General features: G+C 34.1%; 2 protein-coding genes and 1 pseudogene across 6 annotated transcripts; all 3 read left to right on the plus strand.

The window, feature by feature from the left end:
- Positions 1–1,908: 1,908 nt before the first annotated feature.
- LOC132614103 (pentatricopeptide repeat-containing protein At1g03100, mitochondrial) lies at positions 1,909–9,001 on the plus strand. Of its 5 annotated transcripts, none has more exons than XM_060328465.1 (5): positions 1,914–2,046; positions 3,981–6,305; positions 6,381–7,051; positions 8,376–8,562; positions 8,653–9,001. In XM_060328465.1, exons 2-3 carry the CDS (start codon positions 4,017–4,019, stop codon positions 6,417–6,419), a joined length of 2,328 nt encoding a protein of 775 aa, XP_060184448.1. In that variant the 5' UTR covers positions 1,914–2,046; positions 3,981–4,016; the 3' UTR covers positions 6,420–7,051; positions 8,376–8,562; positions 8,653–9,001. The 5 variants fall into 5 exon arrangements, with proteins under 5 accessions (XP_060184449.1, XP_060184448.1, XP_060184445.1 ...); XM_060328463.1 differs by adding an exon at positions 3,463–3,587 and having other exon boundaries at positions 1,963–2,046; positions 3,981–7,051; XM_060328464.1 differs by adding an exon at positions 3,470–3,587 and having other exon boundaries at positions 1,995–2,046; positions 3,981–7,051.
- LOC132613421 (G-type lectin S-receptor-like serine/threonine-protein kinase At1g11330) lies at positions 6,510–13,351 on the plus strand (annotated as a pseudogene).
- A 4,241-nt stretch (positions 13,352–17,592) lies between these two features.
- LOC132613655 (protein BASIC PENTACYSTEINE2-like) lies at positions 17,593–20,181 on the plus strand. The gene is made up of 2 exons (XM_060327779.1): positions 17,593–17,749; positions 19,027–20,181. Exon 2 carries the CDS (start codon positions 19,034–19,036, stop codon positions 19,874–19,876), a length of 843 nt encoding a protein of 280 aa, XP_060183762.1. The 5' UTR covers positions 17,593–17,749; positions 19,027–19,033; the 3' UTR covers positions 19,877–20,181.
- The last annotated feature ends 701 nt before the right edge of the window (positions 20,182–20,882 follow it).

The raw sequence follows: 20,882 nt of genomic DNA on the forward strand, positions 1-20,882 counted from the left end.
TAGAGCACATTGCCCTCCATTTGGTTTTGGTATCAAAAGAGTCCTTGCCGTCTAACAAAAAGACGACATATACCCTTGCTTTTAACGAATTGCCATGAATGCTGACAGTCATGTCAGCATTTTTTACTCAGTCAGACTGCTTAGTCAGCTTTCTTGGCAATCCGTTAAAATCAAGGGTATATGTGTTCCTTTTGTTAGACGACAAGGGTTTTTTACTGAAACCAAACAGAGGGTAAATGTGCTCTATTTTGAATAGTTCGAGGGTAGTTTTGACCCTTTTTGGTTTAAAGAATACAGTTCAAAGTTCAAACTTTAAACCTCCGGGTTTGAGATTTTGGTTTTGGCATTTCTAACTTCAAATTTTTGGGTCTGAAATTAAGCACCGACAGTTCAAAACTTCGAAGCCAAAGGTAAGAAGGAGCATCACGAAGTTTATTCAATTTTGGCTAAACTTTAAATAGGTTTTTAAAATTGATTAAAGTTTAAATAGCATACCTAAAGCTAGGGGTGTACAAAGTAAACCGATAAACCGCACCAAACCGATAAACCGAGTCAAACCGAGAAAAAACCGATTAGTGGTTTGGTTTGACTTGGTTTGGTGTTGGAAAAAAAAACCCGACCATAATTGGTTTGGTTTGGTTTTAGCTAAAAAAAGTCAAACCGAACAAAACCAACCCGACATTACATGTATTCAATTTTTAAAATATTTTATACATAAATATTTATTTGTAATGTAATTTATAAATTTTTTTAAATTTTTTTCGTAGTTTTTCATCTATTATCATATTATTCAAACTTGAACTTAGGATTTTGAATGTGAATAAGTTTTATATTGATGTTAGTAACTCATATAAAGTCCAAACCAAAACCAACTCAACACTAATACTAACAAAAGAATTTCAATTTACCCATAGAAATAACAATAATGTTGAATATCTATTCTTTAGTTTTGCATAACTGGTTTAAAGAGTGAAAATACATAACTTAAGTTTTTTTTTTCTTGTCATGTAATTAATACTTATTAGCCGTACTTATTTTAGCATGACTTAGTATTTTTAGATTATGGTCATTTTCTTTATGGCTTATTAATTAGTAATATTTATTTTAACCGATTTTATTATCTTTTGTTGAATATTTTAATACAATGTCATCACTCTTTTCACATTTTGTGTTATTTTCTTTTGAAACACCTTAATTACATAGTTGTATCTTACTAGGACTAAAGAAATATTTGAAGTAAAAGTTATATGTTTTGTATCAAGACTATTTCGAAAAAAAAACCCGAATAACCCGAGAAAACCGAATAACTCGAAAAAACCCGAGGTTGAAAAACCCGAATTTTATTGGTTTGGTTTGATGTATAAATTTAAAAACCCGACGCAATTAGTTTGGTTTGGTGTTTAAAAAATCCGAACCAACCCGGTCCATGTACACCCCTACCTAAAGCGACTATATTGTGCTATTTCTACCTTAGATTAATTTTTGGCCCAACATTGTTCTTTTTAGCTAGGCCCAACATCAAGTTTATTAATAGGGAAAAGAGTCAAATTTCCTCTACTTTTTTCTAAGGCTAAAAATATTCTTCATTATAAATTTGGGTAAAAAATACGTCATTAAAATTTTCAAATATATTCTTATCTTAATGAAAATTTTCAACATAACCTGATTTCATTTTTAAATCCGCTCTATTTAAATCTGACCTAACTAAATAAAAAATCCACATGCGATCAATTTGTTCCCGAGTCCTACGTCCGGAGCCACTAGGCATACGAGCGGATTTAAAAATAAAATCTGATTATGTTAAATATTTTATTTAGTTGGGTTGAATTTAAATAGAGGGAGTTTAAAAATAAAATCAGATTATGTTAAATTTGTAAAGGAGTATATTTTTAAGCCTCTTGATAGATAGAGTAGAGGGCACTTTTGACCCTTCTTGCCCTTATTAATATCACAGTCTTGTTTCTTCTTCCAAATTTAGCAACACTCTCTTCTCCAGCGAACTTTGCTTCTCTCCAAAAAAAAAAAAACTTAAAAGAAAATCAATCTGTAAGTTCCCTTTTTCTCTTTTAGATTAATTTATTTTTTTCCCAATGAATTTTTAATCAATATTCTGAAAATAGAAAAAGAAAATGAAAAAAGAGAATGCCATATAAAGTTGAGATTTTTATTCATTACATTGTTTTTGTTTTCTTGATTTTCCATTTCTTTGTGTTTACTGTTACTGCATAAAGAAAGATTCAACTTAAATCTTTATGATTTTTCCAAGTTCAAATGTATTTTATTCATATTCAATGTTAGTTAGTATTCTGAAATATTCTTAACAGAACAAGGGGAAGAAAAAAAAGGCTATAATTTGTAATTATATTGCAGGTTTCCAACTCCCCTTTCTCTCTTTTGGGCTAATCTTTTTTTTTTTTTTTTTTTGTCCAATGAAATTGTTAATCAATATTCTGAAAAATAGAAAAATGAAAAAGAAAAAAGAGAATGACATATAAAAGTTGAAATTTTTAGTCATTACATTGTTGGTTTTCTTGATTTTTCGTTTCTTTGGACTTACTGAGTAGCATAAAGAAAACATCAACTTAAATTTCTAATTTTTTTTTTCAAGTTAAAATGTATTTTTATTTGTATTCCATGTTAATTAATATTCTGAGATATTCTTAACAGAAAAGGGAAGGAAAAAAAAAAAAAAAAGGAGTATAAGGCTATAAAGGTGTAATCTTTATCATTATAATTCTAGATTTTGGGGTTTTCATGCTTAGAAAATATTCTGAACATAGAAAAAGAAAAAAGAGAATGGCATAAATCATTATATTGTTGGTTTTCAGCATGCTTATTAATGGTAAATCATTGTTACTGCCTAAAGAAAGCATCAACTTAATTTTTTTTATTTTTTCAAGTTAAAATGTGTACTTTTATTTGCATCCCATGTTAATTAATATTCTGAGATATTCTTAACAGAAAAGGGTAGGGAAAAAAAAAGTATAAGGCTATAAAGGTGTAATCTTTGTCATTATATCGCGGGTTTTCAACATTTTTTAATTCTCGCACCGTCCCAGTTTAAGTATCTTAGTTTGACTAGGCACGGAGTTTAATAAATAAAGAGAGATTTTTGAATCTTGTGGTTATAAACTTGCCGTGTAGAATGTTTGAATTGTCAACTTACTAAATATAGAAAGAGGCTCTTTCTGGGATAGACCAAAAAGGAAAGCAAGACGCTTAAATTGGGACGGAGGGAGTAGTAAAACACTAATTCTGAATTGGGGTTGTCATGTTTAGTGACTACTATCACTGCATAAAGAAAGAATCAATTTTGATTTTAATACTTCTTTATGATTTTTACTAGTTAATTTTGCATTCTTATTTACTTCCCATGTTAGTTACTCTCAAATCTTCTTAATATAAAAAGAAAAATGAGAATTAGGCTATGAAAAAGTCTAATATTAATCATTTTATTGCAAGCTTTCAGCATGCTTCTAATGGTAGAACAAGAACCTTGAATTGAGATTGCCGAGCTCGTTGTTTACTTTCACTGCATAATCAAATCAACTTCAATATATATGATTCCTTATGATATTTTTTTACAAGTTAGTTTGCTTTTTTATTTGGTTCCAATGTTAATCTTCTTACTGATGGCCTTTTCATATAAAAAGAAAAGAAAAAGAGTAATGCCACAATAGATGCAATATTTATCATTATATTGCAAGTTTTAACCACTTAAACTGAAATCATATATTTCAACTCATTTAGGAATCCATTTAATTATCCATACAACCAGATTCAATTTCTAGCCATCTCAAACCGATCGTAGCATCTGAAATCCATGAATTTGAAATATCTCTTAACATATAAAGTCAGTCATCCACTCTTAAGTTAAGGTTTGCATTTCGAAAAAAACTTGGTAAATAGTTTTGAACAAAAAGAAAAGGAATTGATAATTAATCTCTGATACTTATAATTCTTTTGCAACCAAAATTCAGCATGAAATGAAGATCTAGGAATGCTACTTGGAGAAAATGATCACTCTTCGGAAGTTAAACTTGGGGATAACAGCCTGCCCTTATTCTTTGATTCGGTTGTTTTCTGTCAATGGTGATTATATTGTTTTCAGATGCACAATTCAGTCTGGTTGGAGTAGTGAGATTGTCAATCGGTCAATTGGCTTCTTTGGGGGCAACATAGAGATTAAAAGTGGAGTCAACCGCAGTGCATTTACTCAGACTGCTCCGTTTTCTACCATTGCTGATACAATCCTTGTCCGGGCTCAAGACCTTGGTAAAATATCTGAGGAGTTAGAAAATGTGATCGATGAAGAAAAACTTGACGATGCATGGGCTTTGTATGAGCGGCACATTCAAATGGCAGGGTTTCCTAGAAAATCAATTGTTAATAAACTTGTAGCAGCTTTTGCTGAAAGCTCAGAGCTTGGACGGCTGGAGAGCGCTTATAGCTTGGTTGAACAAGCATTTGAGGAGAACAAACATGACTTGCTTGAGAGGAATACTCTTATCTATCTCTCTTTAGCTTTTGCAAAATGTGGATTACCTATTCCCGCATCTACTCTTATAAGGAAGCTTGTGGAAAAAGAAAACTACCCACCTGTGAGTGCTTGGTCTGCGATTCTTGCTTATATGTCACAAACCTCTACTGGAGCATACCTTGCCGTTGAATTGGTTCTTGAAATAGGTTACTTATTTCAGGATGGAAGAGTTGATCCGCGTAAAAAGTGCAATGAACCTCTGCTTTCCATGAAGCCTAATGCTACCTGTTTTAACATTGCTTTAGCTGGATGTCTTCTGTTTGGAACTACTAGAAAAGCAGAGCAGCTCCTTGACATGATGCCTCGAATTAACTTGAAAGCTGATGCTACCTTACTAATCATAATGGCTCATATTTATGAGAAGAATGGACGCAGGGAGGAGCTCAAGAAGCTTAAGAGAGACATGGAAGAGGCCCCTAATGTGACCGAGATGCAGTTTCGTCAGTTCTATAATTGTTTGCTTTCATGTTATCTGAAATTTGGAGATCTTGCATCTACATCACACATGGTCCTAGAAATGCTTCGCAAGGCAGAGAAAGCTAAAAATTCTCTTGGTGTAGCTAGTTTGTTACTAGACGCTTCTAGAAGTGATACATCATGTTTAAATATTCCCTCTGAGGATGCACATCATCGAAAACCAGATGAATCGAAAAACTTAGTATCATTTGAAGATCTCTGTAGAGACAGAAAGTTTTCAAAGATGCAGACCATTGCTAAAGGCTTACTTGATGTCTTGGTAATTAAGTTGCAGAAGCAAATTGAATTTATTACAACTGAACGTGGTATTCTCCAGCCTACTGAGAAATTATACGTTAAATTGGTAAAGGCTTTCTTAGAAGCCGGGAGAACAAAAGATCTTGCGGAATTTCTAATTAAGGCAGAGAAAGAGGATTCTCCAGTTTCAGTTGATGATTCTGCCTTGGTTCATGTGATAAACTCTTGTATTTCACTCGGATGGTTAGATGAGGCACATGACCTTCTTGATGAGATGCGCTTGGCTGGGGTTAGAACTGGTTCTTCTGTTTATACATCTCTTTTGAAAGCGTACTGTAAAGAGAACCGAGCGGGGGAAGTTGCATCACTACTTAGAGATGCTCGTAAAGCTGGGGTTCAGATAGATGCAAGCTGTTATGAAGTATTGATCCAGTCCAGGGTGATACAGAAGGACTCTCAAGGGGCCCTTGACCTGTTCAAGGAGATGAAAGAGGCTAAGATACCAAAAGCTGGTCATCAAGAATTTGAGAAATTGGTGAAAGGGCCTGCAGAAGGAGGTGAAGCTAGTTTAATGGTGACGCTTTTGCATGAAATCAAGGAAGGGCAAAAGGTAGATTATGGAGTTCATGATTGGAATAATGTAATTCACTTTTTCTGCAAAAAGAGGTTGATGCAAGATGCCGAAAAGGCTTATAAGAAGATGAGGAGTTTGGGCCATGCTCCAAATGCACAGACTTTTCATTCTCTGGTCACAGGTTATGCCGCCATTGGTGGAAAATATGTCGAGGTGACGGAACTATGGGGTGAAATGAAGTCTATTGCTTTTGCTAGTGGAATGAAGTTTGATCAGGAACTATTAGATGCTGTGCTTTATACATTTGTTAGAGGAGGTTTTTTTGTTCGAGCAAATGAAGTTGTGGACATGATGGAGAAAGGTAAAATGTTTATTGACAAGTACAAGTATCGTACCCTTTTCTTAAAATACCACAAAACACTCTACAAGGGGAAGGCTTCAAAATTCCAGTCAGAAACACAGATGAAAAAGAGAGAGGCAGCATTGAACTTTAAGAGATGGGCTGGGTTATGCTGAATATTCCAGTCAGAAACACAGATGAAAAAGAGAGAGGCAGCATTGAACTTTAAGAGATGGGCTGGGTTATGCTGAATATTCATTGTCTATAGCCTCAAGGATATGACCCTTCAATATTTAAATTTTTTGCTACGACAGTTACTAAATGAGTTGACAGCAAAATGGATGGATCTCCATGTTGATCCAAATGTTCCTGACCCATCAGTTGATGCTAGCAGATCAAGACATCTCTGTGGATTTCGTTTTTATTATTAATTTCTGATCATTCAGTCCTTATCATCATGAATGCCTTGCAAAATAATTGTTACTGGTGAGATGCATCATGCTTTCTCTGTGTTTTCTTTTAAGGAAAACGTATAAATGATGGTTGACTTTGAAGGACAGTCTCCACGGCTTAGTGTCCATTATGAGTCAAGTCATGCCTGAAGATCATCTGTTTATTTTGTACTCTGGAATGATTTTGACCTGAGTTTCAGAGTGAAGCATTTATTTCATTAACCTTCTATGGATTGGCTTAATGCCTTAGACGCCTGCATTATTCAACATCCAAAAGAAGGGTTTAATTTCTGCTAAAGCGGTGTATCAAATAGCACCGCCAAAGTCCTGCTATTCATCATGACTCCTTTATGGGAACCTTCAACATATATGCAAAATTGCTGAACTGAAGTATTTTAGGCGGATGATTCTGCCAGCACTACTACTGACAGGTAAAAGAAAATTCTCTCGAATCTCAATACTGCTGGAAACTCTATTTGTTCGTAGTGATTTGCATAACGGCTTTCTAATTTCTGTGGCTTCCTGATTTTCTTTTTCCAATGATGTAATCTGAACTTACCGTCTGACGGATTTTATGTTTGTTTGTTCAGTTTCAAAGAAACAAGCCCTTCAAATTTAGATGTTAAGAGCATTAGTTTACCTTATCAAAAAAGTTGAAAAAAACTATACTTTAACATGAAAAATCGAAGCCCTTCAGATTTAGATGTTAATATTTGTTTCTGCAGAAACTAGGGAGGTCTCTATTCCAGAGGTCCATTATTTATGTGACATGTTGAAGCTTAAATATTACGTTGATTATATATGATTTATGCGCATTAGTTATACATCTTTTAGTTTCAGGCTGTTCTTTTAGTTCATGTGATCTTTAAGATGATCTCTAGTGTCATTTTTTGCTTTGTTCTATGCGTTCTCATGAAAAGCTTGCCTTAGAGCATGACTTTTGTGCTTTGTTCTATCCGTTCTTGTTAAAAGCTTGACTTAGAACAATGCTGCTTCCGATGTGTACTGAGAACAATTATTGATATCAAATAAATGATGCTTATAATTAACATTTACATTGAAGAGTTTATATCAAAAGCTAAAAGAGCAGGTTTTGACTATAAGCGTAAAGTTGGATGGTAACTTTGCGACTGAAAATTTAGAGGAACTATCTGAATATCAACAGCAGAAAGTCTAGCTCAGATTTAAGAGTATGGAAGAGTATAAAATTAATTAGTTTATTATTGATTAATTGATTTTGACATCATTGTCCTAGAAAATGGCATAAGAGAGAGCCCAGGGTTTTAGTCTAGTGGTAAGAGCTTAGCTTGGGATGTGTAGGTTAGCGCACGTCGTTGGTTCGAACCCAGTCGTACACAAAAACTTAGTATCTAAGTGTAGAAGGGTAGAATGCAGGGCCATTATCCACCGAGTTTCTTGGTTATCAAGAAAAAAGGCTTAGGAGAGACATTTGCCCATTTGTTAGTTCATTTCTCTTTGAGTTGAACAGTTTTCATGTGGTTTTCTAATATTGGTTTCTACATCGAACAAATCAAATTGGGTCATAACAAAAAAGTTGACATGTTTGCTTCACATTTTTGAACAAACTAAACACCAAAAAATTCCATTACAACTTTTAATTTGAGCTACATCTTACTGATTCTGGTGATTTTTGATTAAATATATATTATGAGAATGTAAGTAAGAATTTAAGATTTGATAATTGTCACTCTCTTATTCTCACCTACATCTTGTTTATCTTTCTATTGCATTCAGCTTATTTCTTCGAGGATCTATGGGGCTGAATCGCTTCTTTTCCATTTCTCAAGTCAAAGATGAGAGATCATTGCAAAAAATGGAAGAAAGAGCTGCCTAGGCTAAGACAACCCACTGAATCATGAGGCTTCCTTCAACATATGTAGATCTCTCTCACTGGAAATGAGCATTTTTGGCCTTGTTCTTGGTGTGTTTCTAAAGCTTTAAGCTCTATCAGAATTGTTTACGATCCTATTAAATATATGTATGATTTACTTCGACTTATGGGTTTATGCAGGTAAGACAGGTCCGAAACGTGATGCCATAGGGAAGTTAAAGTGAAGTGAAATGGTTGAACATCTAAGTGCAATTTGATATCTGCTAATCAGTATGCAAGATTTGTGCACTATTGTAGCTTGGAGGGATTCTGTAGTCTGGTTAAATGTTATTTTCTAAGGATTAGTTAGCTGTAGTTGCTTGTTGTAATCTGAAGGTGTTAGATTTTGTAATGTATTGCTTTTGTAACTTTGTCATCTTTGTTAAATATGATTGTACAATATGGTATGAACCCGGTATTTAGACGAAATCAATGAATGTAAGACACGTGTATTGCATGCACACATTTATCGCTTAACCATGGTTAAGTAATATGTATTTTCACTTTAATTTATAACTACCATAGTTAAATTGTGTGTTGAACACCCAGTGCGGATAAGTATTTACCGGGGTTGAGCAAGGAGAGAAACCGGATTTATCTTTTGAAGTGTGAAAGATATGAGAATTGTAGTTAGGTATGGAAAAAGTCCTCTAGGAGAAAAGTCTTGTTCTTAAAAAAAATGAGCATTAGATATTCTCAAAACATGTCAAAAGTTCTAAAACTCAATAGTCCAAAAGACTGGAATTTTTAACTCTTAATGGTATGAATGATTCAAAGGAGATATAAACAACTCCCATTTCCTTGACATGCCTAGTTGTGATCCCATTGAAAAGGACACATTTTTTCATTGTTCATTTTAAGAGTCAATTTTCCATTGTCCTGAAAGTCTCTGATTGAGAATGACATGTTTGTGATACTTATCTGGGGTTGACAAATTGAAATTCCAATTTGGTGGCTTGTGCTAGTAGACTTTGACAACCTATCGTGCTTTGGGACAGATAACTGAACCAAACGAAAGTCTTACAGTATGGTAATAGGAAGGCTTAGTAAACCAAAAAGATGACCAACATCAGCGGATATGTGCAACATTTTGTTTATGTAATTCTTGTAGTTCTTCATTGAATCAACGCAGGATTTTGCACAGAAGTAGATAGCATCACCAGCACTCAATCTCTGAGAGATCCTGAGATTTTATTGTCTCCAGGAGGCATCTTCAATTTGGGATTTTTCAGTCCTCTAAATAGCACTAATAGGTATGTTGGTATTTGGTACAATTTTTCTGAAACAATTGTCATTTGGGTGGCTAATAGGGACAAGCCTTTAAGAGATTCTTCTGGGGTTGTGAAGATCTCTGGTGATGGAAATGTCGTCGTTATGAACGGAGAGGAGGAGATTCTTTGGTCATCAAATGTTTCAACCTCTCAGGTAAACGCAATTGCGCTTATCCAAGATTCTGGGAACTTTGTTCTTGTAGATCATCTGAACAATGAGAGCACAATATGGTAGAGTTTTGAACATCCTTCTGATTCAATTGTCCCTGAAATGAGAATAAGTGAAAACATAAGGACAGGGGAGAGGGTAGAAGTAAAATCTTGGAGAAGCCCCTGGGATCCTAATTTCGGGAACTTTTCTTCAGGAATGAGGTCTGTAATCATTCCTCAGATGTATACCTGGAAAGGCAGCCGTGCCTACTGGCGAAGTGGTCAATGGAACGGCCAGATCTTCATCGGAGTGCAGGACATGTATTCTGTGTCGATTGATGGATTTAGTGTAGTGAACGATCACAAAGGTACTGTATATCTTACTGGCCCTGTTGGTTTTAATTTCTTAACGAAATTCGTCTTGGATTGGAAAGGAAACTTGGTTCAATCATTTTGGGATGAGCATGAGAAAAATTGGAAGATAATATGGTCAGCGCCCAATAACGATTGTGAAGTTTATGGAACGTGTGGTTCATTTGGGAGCTGCAATTATGTGGAGTCGCCGATCTGTTCTTGTCTGAAAGGTTTCGAGCCAAAGCATAGGGAAGAATGGGAAAGGGGGAATTGGACTAGTGGTTGTGTTAGGAGGAGAGCTTTGCAATGTGCAGTAAGGAGCAACGCAGAGGATTCAAGTAAAGAAGACGGATTTCTAAAGATGGAGTTAATGAAATTGCCTGATTTTGCAGAAAGGTCATCTGCTACAGAAGACCAATGCGGAAGCCAATGTTTGGGCAACTGTTCCTGCATAGCCTATGCATATGACTCAGGTATCGGCTGTATGTTATGGAGTAAAAATTTGATTGACATTCAGCAGTTCCAAAGCTGGGGGAAAGATCTCTATATTCGCATGGCACATTCAGAACTTGGTATGTATACTGGTGCTGAATAAAAGACTCATTATCCACCCAGAGTAGCTTAATCTGTCATTTGAGATATCATGCATATACTTTAAGTCGCTACTTCTGTAAAGAACTGATATTTGTTCTCCTTTTGTGTTTGCTCTACATTGTAGATCATCAAAAAGACATAAAGAAAATTGTAATTCCAGTAATCCTTGGTACTCTTACACTCTGTGTTTGCCTGTTCTTTTGCTGTACAAGGATGGCCAGACGTAGAGGTAAAACAGGCTTTAAAGTTTGCCTTATACATTAATAAGCACTTGATTTGTTAGATATAATTAACTTGTAACCCTGCTGATATTAGGAGTGAAAAGAAAGGAGGTAGTTTTACTTGGTAATGGAAGTGCAATTCATATGGAAGAGTTACCAATCTTCAACCTCGAAACGCTTGCAAATGCAACATGCCAATTCCATGTGGATAATAAGCTTGGTCAGGGCGGTTTTGGTCCAGTTTACAGGGTACAATTTTCATCTATCTCAATCATTTACCAAAATTCAGTCGCTGAAATTGATGTTTCGTTCCAGGGAAAATTGGAAGATGGGAAAGAAATAGCAGTCAAAAGGCTTTCAAAAGCCTCTGGACAAGGGCTAGAGGAGTTCATGAACGAAGTGTTGGTGATCTCTAAAGTTCAACATAGAAACCTCGTTAGACTCTTCGGATGTTGTGTCGATAAAGAGGAGAAGATGTTGGTTTATGAATATATGCCAATGACAAGCTTGGATGTGTTTCTCTTTGGTTAGTCCTTATTATCTATGTTGCTCGAACTTTCCAAAATGCTGATGCATCCGTATCGTGTCCTCCAAAAATTCACTACTTTTGGAGGATCCAGCACGCACCCGGGGGGATTTTTGAGGAGTCAGAGCAACATAGCTTATTACTTCTCATATGCAATTCTTAGTTTTCCACATTTTCTCTAAAACAACGTTAATCCCTTGTGACTGAAAAAGTGTATTCAACTATTATTGAGAAAGTTTAAAAATTTCTCTTATCCTCTTCTGTATATTCTGTATTCATGTTTGACAAACATCTAGATGAAGGACACCGGGGCATTTTGGATTGGCGGACACGTTCCACTATAATCGAAGGAGTTGGCCGAGGGCTCCTTTATCTACACAGAGATTCAAGATTGAAGATAATCCGTAGAGATCTAAAGCCAAGTAACATTTTGCTCGATAATAACTTCAACCCGAAGATTTCAGATTTTGGCATGGCTAGGATTTTTGGATCTGACCAAGATCAAGCAAACACAAAGAGAGTAGTTGGTACTTAGTAAGTGGACATTGATCTATATATCCCATAACTTTGCTCAATTTTCTCCCGTAAATATACCATATCATACATATTTATTAACTAAACAACATTTACACGAACGTGCTGACATTTTACAGTGGATATATGGTCCCCGAATATGCAATGGAAGGAAGATTCTCTGAGAAATCTGATGTTTTCAGCTTTGGAGTTTTAGTGTTATAGATCATAAGTGGCCGAATAAGTACAAGTTCTTGGAATGAGACATCCTCTTTGAGCCTTTTGGGATTTGTAAGACTCCTCTTATATGCTAATATTCAAAAGATTACTCTTACTGAAAATTCTCATACTGAAAAAGCTATGCAGTTAAACCTCTCAATAACGGCACCATTTGTCCAGATATTTCTGGCTTGTTGTAGCGAGATGTTGTTATAGAGAGGTTATAATATGAGTAACATAGCTCGGTTCCAAAGGTAAACTTGGCCGTTATAATGAAATGTTCTTAGAGAGAGGGGTCTGACTGTAGAAATGCTCATACTGAAAAAACTATGAAGTCAAACCTCTCGATAACGGTGTCGTTTGTCTAGATATTTTTTGGTTGCTATAGCGAAATGTTGTTTTAGAGAACATAAAATATAACGTAACATGAAAAATCGGTTCCAAAGAAAACTTGACCATTATAATGAAATATTATTATCGAGGATGACTGTTATAGAAAAGTCTGACTGTATATACTAGTAGAATTACTTTTCCTTTCTCTGCTATTTATGCATCTATTAGTTTCATGATCATCTTTTCTCTCTTTTCAGGCATGGAAGTTGTGGAAAGAACAAGATTTATCAACTTTTATCGATCCGTTCATAATGAATCCGAGCATGACAATGGAGATTAGAAAATGCATGCAAATTGGTTTACTGTGTGTTCAAGAATTTGCTGAAGACAGGCCAAGTATTGCATCTGTTATTGCAATGCTTACAAGTGAAATTACAAGTCTTCCAGAACCATTAAAACCTGCCTTTACTGAAAGACATGCTAGTTTCTTCAAAATGTGCAATGAGAATAGTGAAAACAAGTGTACTTTGAACAATATCAGTATCACAAACTTTACTGGTAGATAACATGAACATATGAAAATACTTTTTTTAAGATATATAAAATTTATTGGAATTATTTCATTTGTTTTAATAAATGTTTATATGTCTCAATTTGTATGACACCTTTATTATTTTGAGATGTCTCAATATGTTTTGACTCATTTGTATGCAACTTTCCTGACCTTGAATTATTCAAATTTATTGAACTACTCAAATTTTAGATTCACTATGATTTTTCCTCTATTGGAATAACTTTTCAGCCATTAATGTATTCATATCTTATCATGAATAGTCGGGATCCAATACGGACATCGGGTAGAAATTTTTTTTTAAAAACTTTTCATTATATAATGTTTTAGTCAAATCACTTGTTAAATATTCGCGTTTGATCAAATATTCTAATTTTTAAAATGGAATAGTGGGAGCAACAATAAAGGGTAATATAGGGTTGAATTAGGGAAATTATAACAATTTTGTATTACAGGGTAGGTATAAATATTTTTTCGTTAAAATAGTATATTGAGCGGCAAATGTTACCTTTATAGCAGTGGATCAAAGTATACATGAACGCATATCACATAATGATCATATTTTTTCTCAGAAGTTCTCATTCATTGAATCTTCTTATTTGTCTAAGTTTTCGTAAGCAAAGTTATCTGATATATGTACTGGTGAGGAGTGACAGATTAAGGTGCGAGCAAGTTGACTCCTACATCACCATTATAGAAAGAAAGTTATAATGCAATAAGTAAAAACTCTTTGATCATTCAAAGCATCAATAAGTTTAAAAACTAAAACTAAACAATACTAAAACCTAAGAACTTCGTTTTAAAGCGAAGGATAAACTTATAAGTGATATAAAACAAATTGTTGGGAATAATTTTTAGATTGTTAAAAAAAAAAAGAAATAAAATTTTAGAGAAAAAGAAATTCTTCTTAGGCCCCGTTTGGACATGGTTTGAAACCAGGGTTTGGTTTCAAACCCTGATTTCAAACCATGTTTGGACATACAATTTGAATATTTTAAATTGTATTTTCTCTTATAGACATAAAAATCCCACAAATTGTGAAAACTATCAAAACATTCTCAATTCTTATACAATCTTACCAAATGAGCAAATCATAGTTTATAACAAAATTAGTACAATACTAGAAGACTTTTCTAAAAAATGCAATACCAATTAATCAAACTTTACTTCAATAAAATCAAAAATTTAACATGAATAGTAATGTAACTACTATTTAATATAATCTTCCCACATAAGTTAAAGATTGATAGACATAAATAAAGGTTGGTGGAAGTTAATGAGACTCATAAATGATTGATGGGGTAATTGTTAAAAATATTTATCAACTTATGAGTTAAATTTTGTATTTAAAAAAGTTAAAACTATGGTTTAAAACCCAAACCATACTTTTTTGGATGATTTGGATTCAAATCAGGTTTCAAACCACGACTGAAAATTGATGGCCAAACGTTGATTTAAAACCATGGTTTCAAAATTGATCGCCAAAAGCCTACTTAGTGTTTAGGAGTTATATAAGACGGTCCTTGTGGGGGCATTGGATAAGGTACATAGTGGAAGATAGCGTTTAGATCTTTTACGGCTCTATACAAATTTATTTTAAAATTTAAGTTTTTTTATTAGAGATTTATTATTTAAACATACAAAAATATATGAAAATAACAAATACAAAAACTAAAAGATTCTTTTTTCTTCTACTCAAATTTTTAAGTGGTCATAGGAGAGTGTATACTCATCTTTTTCCCAGACAATGAAAGCTATATAAGACAAAAAATTTTTTTTTGACTAAATAGTCAATTTCATTGCTAAATTTTCATAAATGTGAATGGTGTGACAGCGAAAAAATAACAAAAAAGATTTTTATGTTTAGGAGTAAGTTCAAAGTAACTTTTTAAATACATTTTAAGGAACAATGGGAGGTGAGAAATATTTGTCTTGCCATATCAAAGTATTTTTGCTGAATAAGCACACATTGGCATAAGTCTCAGTTGAATGAAATGACTATATATTTTGCCTTTTTTTTTCTTTATAAAAAATACGGAAAAGGCTCAAATATGTCATCGAATTATCGGAAATGACTCATTTATGCCATTCGCCAATAGATTGGCTCATTTATGCCATCGAACTATCAGAAATGACTCATCCATGCCATTTTTTATTAACGCAGGTTTTACAATATCAGATATGACACTTGACCTCCAATTAGAGGTCCGTTTAATTAAACCAGCACAGATTTGTGGGTTCGGTTTTAGCTTAATTTAGGATTTAATTTGTGTTAGTTTAATTAAACGACGTGGACCTCTAATTGGTGACCAAGTGTCATATCTGGTATTGTAAAACCGACTTTATTGAAAAATGGCATGGATGAGTCATTCCCGATAGTTCGATGGCATAAATGAGTCAAACTATTGACAAGTGACATAAATAAGCTATTTTCGATAGTTCGATAGCATATTTGAGCTTTTTCAGTAAAAAATAAATGGTGACATAGTGCATAAGCACTACTCGATGCAATCAAAACGAGACAACATAACTAAAGTTTAATAAAATGAACATATTCTTTTGGACAGACATATTATATATGCTGAGATGGAAATAATATAACCTGCTTAGAAGGAAAAAAAAATATTGTTGTTTTAAATTCGTAAAGTTGGTACCCCTAGTTTTGAACAGAGAGAGGATAAGAATGGGTTCCCAGATTATTATTATTATGCTTCAAGATTGCAAGTAGTAAACGTAAAGATAATATTCGGCTGTTTTTGCTTTATTGTATTAATAATTAAATTGGAGAAAATGACAAAAATGGTCCTTATATTTAAAGGTAGGTTTAAATTAGTCCTTTTATGTATGCATTGAATGGTTTTCATCATTTAAGTGTATGCATTGAATGGTTTTCATCATTTAAGTTTGTCTTTAGTCTCTAACAAATATTTAATAACTCATGTTTGTTAGATTTGACGAAAATAATGGAAAATAGATTTGATTTAAGCATAAACACCAAATATGTCCCATCAAATCTTAAAGCATACAACACAAAAAAGGCACTAGATATTAAAAAAAAAAATGGCAAAAATTGCATCTCAAGAAATTGCACCAAACTCTATAAATAAATAAAAAATAGCAGAAACTTCAAAAATTGTACCTCAAATACGAGTTCACCCTAATTTTTTTCATTGTAGTTTCCATTAAATCTAACAGACAATAACAACAACAACAACAACAACATATTCAATATAATTTCACAAAGTGGGATCTGGAACGGGTAGAGTGTACGCAGACCTTATCCCTACCTCACGGAGGTAGAGAGACTGTTTCCGAAAGATCCTCGGTCAAGTATCACAAATCAAAATAGCTATGAAAATGGAAATGCAGCAACAAGGAAGACAAGGCAACTAATAAGGAAAAGAGAAAAAAGCATTTTAATAAGATAATAGTAAAAACAACGAAATAGTTCATTAGCCGAAACACATTAAACAACAAGACGAAAACAAACATCGAAAGAAAAAAAACTACAAGTAAGGCTAATAGTACCATACACACGATTCACTAGACTATCACCAAGCCTTATCCTGCCAAAAAAAAAAAGAAAAAAAGATAACACTCAACTTCCTACTACCTTCTACCTTAATCCGCAACTTCCATTCCCTCCTATCTAATGTCATGTCATCGCTAAGCTAAAGCTGTGCCATATCTCGTCTAATTACCTCCTCCAGTACTTCTTCGACCTACCTCTGCCTCTCCTCGTAGACTATATCCAATTTCTCACGCTTTCTCACTGGGGGCTTCTACGTCTCTTCTCTTCACATGCCCAAACTATCTTAGTCTTACTTCCCTCATCTTGTTCACCACAAAGGGCGCTCCCACTTTGTCTCGTATATTCTCATTCCTAATTTTATCTCTCCTAGTATACTCACACATCTATCTCAGCATCCTCATTTTCGTAACGTGCGTCTTCTGAATATGAGAGTTCTTAACTAACTAACATTCCGCCGCATACAACAAAGTCCATCTAACCACCACTCTGTAGTACTTACCTTCAAGTTTTTAATAGTATCTTTTTATCGCATAAGACTCCAGAGACAAGCCTCCAATTCATATTCGATAAATACATTATATAGACTAAAAGTGTTAATTTTCGACAAACTTAAAACAACCAAAATCATTCCATACATACTTAGAAAACTATTTTTAACATATCCTCAAACATAAGAGACCATTTTTGTCATTTTCCTTTAAACAAACTCTATTGTACTACTCCATTAATTTATTACTACTAGCTTTCTTTTGAAGTTTTTTTTTTTTTTAAAAATAAAATAAATCATAAAAGGGTACCCACCCCCTCTCTCCTCTCTCCTCTCTCTTTCTTAAAAGGGTTTCTATCATCTCTCTCTCCTTTCTTCTCTCTCTTCCTTTCTCTCTCTTCTCCTCTGTCTCTCTCTCTCTCCTCAAGGGAAAAAAAAAAAACCCTAAGAAGCTGTTTACCAAACAAGTAAGTTTTTCTCTCTCTCTCTCTCTCTCTCTCTCTCTCTCATATATCTCTTTCTTTAAAAATCTGGACTTTTCTCTCTGTCTCTCTCTTTCCTCATTTGATTTATTTTAACAAAATAAATAAATAAAGAATTCTATTTTTGCATGCCATTTTAATGTTCTGATATATTTTTTCTTAGTTTCCTTTTTAGTAATATATTGGATCTGTTATTTGTGCATCTTAATTGTATCAGATCTGTGTTGGAAACCATAAAGATTCTATTTTTATGTTGATTTTGAGTTACCCTTTTAATGGATTTTGAATTTTTTTTGTTGGAAACCATAAAGATTAAATTTTTATCTGTGGGTTTTCATTTTTATTGAATTTTATGTTGATTTTGAGCATAAAATTTTATTTATCAATTTTGTAAATAATTGCTTCATAGCTGATTTGGAAACCCTAAATATTCTATTTTTATTTGTGGGTTTTCATTTTTATTGAATTTTATGTTGATTTTGAGTAAACCCATTTATGGATTTTTGAAATATTTGTGTTGGGGATATTTTTGATAACATAAAATTGTATTTTTATTTGTGGGTTTTCATTTCAATTGAATTTTATGAGTACCCATTTTTGGATTTTCAATTATTTGTGATGGGGGTTATTAGATTTATCAATTTTGTAATTAATTGCTTCATAGCTGATTTGGAAACTCTAAAGTTTCTATTTTTATTTGTGGGTTTTCATTTCTAGTGGTTGCAATGTTGAATTTGATGAGTTTTGAGTGCCCAATTTGTTTTGGGTACACATATTTTAGTTGGGGTTATCAAGATTTGTTAAATTTTCTAGTTAGACATTCCATTGCTATAATAAGGTTGATGAAATTGCATGTGAATTGGAATGAAAGCCATGGGTATGGGCTATGTTGCTCGGACTCTTCAAAAATGTTGACGGGTGTGTGTCGGATCCTCCAAAAGCAGTGCATTTTTGGAGGATCTTTTTGGAGGATCCGACATAGTGCAACAACAATTTTGGAGAGTCCGAGCAACATAGGGTATGGGTAGATTTGATCCATTTGCTACTGGCATTGACTGTTCTATTTTTGGATTTGGGTTTCTGGATCTGCTCATAGTATGTTTGGTTGACTTGTGTTTGTTATTTCCTATTCCATTTCAAATCGTTATGGTTTTGTTATGATTGATATATGGAGATTAGGAATTTAATGCATTTTTGTTGGGCATTTCTAATTGTGGCGAAAAAGTTAATGTTTAAGTGGTGTTGTTTGCATTGATCTGTAGTTTATTGATGGATGACGACGGTTTGAACATGAGGAACTGGGGTTATTACGAACCTTCCCTTAAAGGGCACCTAGGTCTTCAGCTGATGTCATCGGTTGTTGATCGAGATACAAAACCTTTCCTTACTAGGCGTGAGAATCCAATTATGCTTGGTGCTAATGGGGTGTACCATTCTCGGGATTCTATCATTCCGGAAGCACCTTTATCTCACATTGATTATGTAAGGGACAGTTGGATAAATCACAGAGACAAATTTCTTCATATGTTTCCGGGGAATCCTTACACTACAGTTCTCCCTGAAACTTCTTCTGCAAGTCATTCCATGCAAATGGTACAACAACAACCCGATCCTGCTGTGGAGGAACCACCACCGAGTGTTAAGAAAGAAAGTACCGGTCCTTCGAAGAGAAAGACAGGTGGTACGACTCCCAAAGCTCCTAAAGCGAAGAAGTCGAAGAAAGCCTCATCCGCTGTACCTAAGGAAAATGGGAACCCCCAAAGAGCAAAACCAGCAAAGAAGAGCATGGACATTGTAATAAATGGAATTGACATGGATATTTCTGGTATTCCTATACCGGTTTGTTCCTGTACTGGTGCTCCTCAGCAATGCTATCGATGGGGATGTGGTGGCTGGCAGTCGGCTTGTTGCACTACTAGTATATCAATGTATCCGCTTCCAATGAGTACTAAAAGACGTGGAGCAAGAATTGCTGGAAGAAAGATGAGCCAAGGTGCATTCAAGAAGGTTTTGGAGAAACTTGCTTCGGAAGGATACAATTTTGCTAATCCAATTGATCTGAGGACTCACTGGGCTAAACATGGTACCAACAAGTTTGTGACAATCAGGTAGACTTACATAGAGGGTACCAATGCGCCTTGTTTGTTTACTTGTATATCCTTGGGGGCCTTTGCAGAGGTTTTACTTGGTACCTTTTTGTTTAGTCCGTGACGATACATGTTTAGACTTTTGATATTTTTAATTCCCAGTAAAACAGTTGTTTAATCTTTCATTTCGTTATTTTGGTGGATTGCGGAACACTGTTCCGGCCACCAAAAGTAGGATGTTGAAAATTCCTTTTCTTGATCGGATGGTTTTTTAAGATGAGCATGCTCATCCATTTATTTTTACTCCTGTCAGTTAATCTCTTTCCAATACCTACTTATCCAAAAAGAAAAAAAAATTATCTTGTAAAGACTGTTCATTCTGTTAGATTTTCCTTCATTTGCTCCTTTAATCGTATTTAGTTTTTTTTTTTTCGTGAGTGATGCTTTTGTTCAGATGAATTTCTTCTAATGCTTTTGCAGCATTCTGCTGGAGATCGTTTTTTGTGGATGACCTGTCTTAGCTTGACAAGTTATTATTTTAAGTCATAGATAATGTGAAGTTTCTTAATTTGGGGTGAGGCTGAAATTCTCCAGTCTAAAACTCTTTCCGAACATGGATTCAAGTTTAGCCTTTATGTGCAATGGCTTCTTGAAAAATAAAATAGATGTGACTGGGAAGACTTCTTGATCATCATGAACTTGCAAGTATGATTCACCTTTTTTTGGAAGTTTATTAATATACTTGTCTCTGCCTGTAAGTAGGCTTGATTACTTTTTTAACTCGAATTTCATTTACGTTACATTGGCTTTCTTGTTGTCACGTGAATTGCTGCATTTCTTTTACAGGTTAGATGCATGATTAGTATATGTTGAGTAACAGACAGTTAAAGCAAAATTTATAATCTGTTGTCTTGACATGTACTCTAAAATGATTCTCCATTACATAATTCAAGAGGAGATGCAGACTCCGGATGCTCGTGAAATGTCATGGATTATTAGCTTACTTGGCCGAGCTTCCAAAATCTGCTTAT

This window comes from Lycium barbarum, chromosome 10 (genome assembly GCF_019175385.1).
Source record: "Lycium barbarum isolate Lr01 chromosome 10, ASM1917538v2, whole genome shotgun sequence".
Taxonomy (NCBI): Eukaryota; Viridiplantae; Streptophyta; class Magnoliopsida; order Solanales; family Solanaceae; genus Lycium; species Lycium barbarum.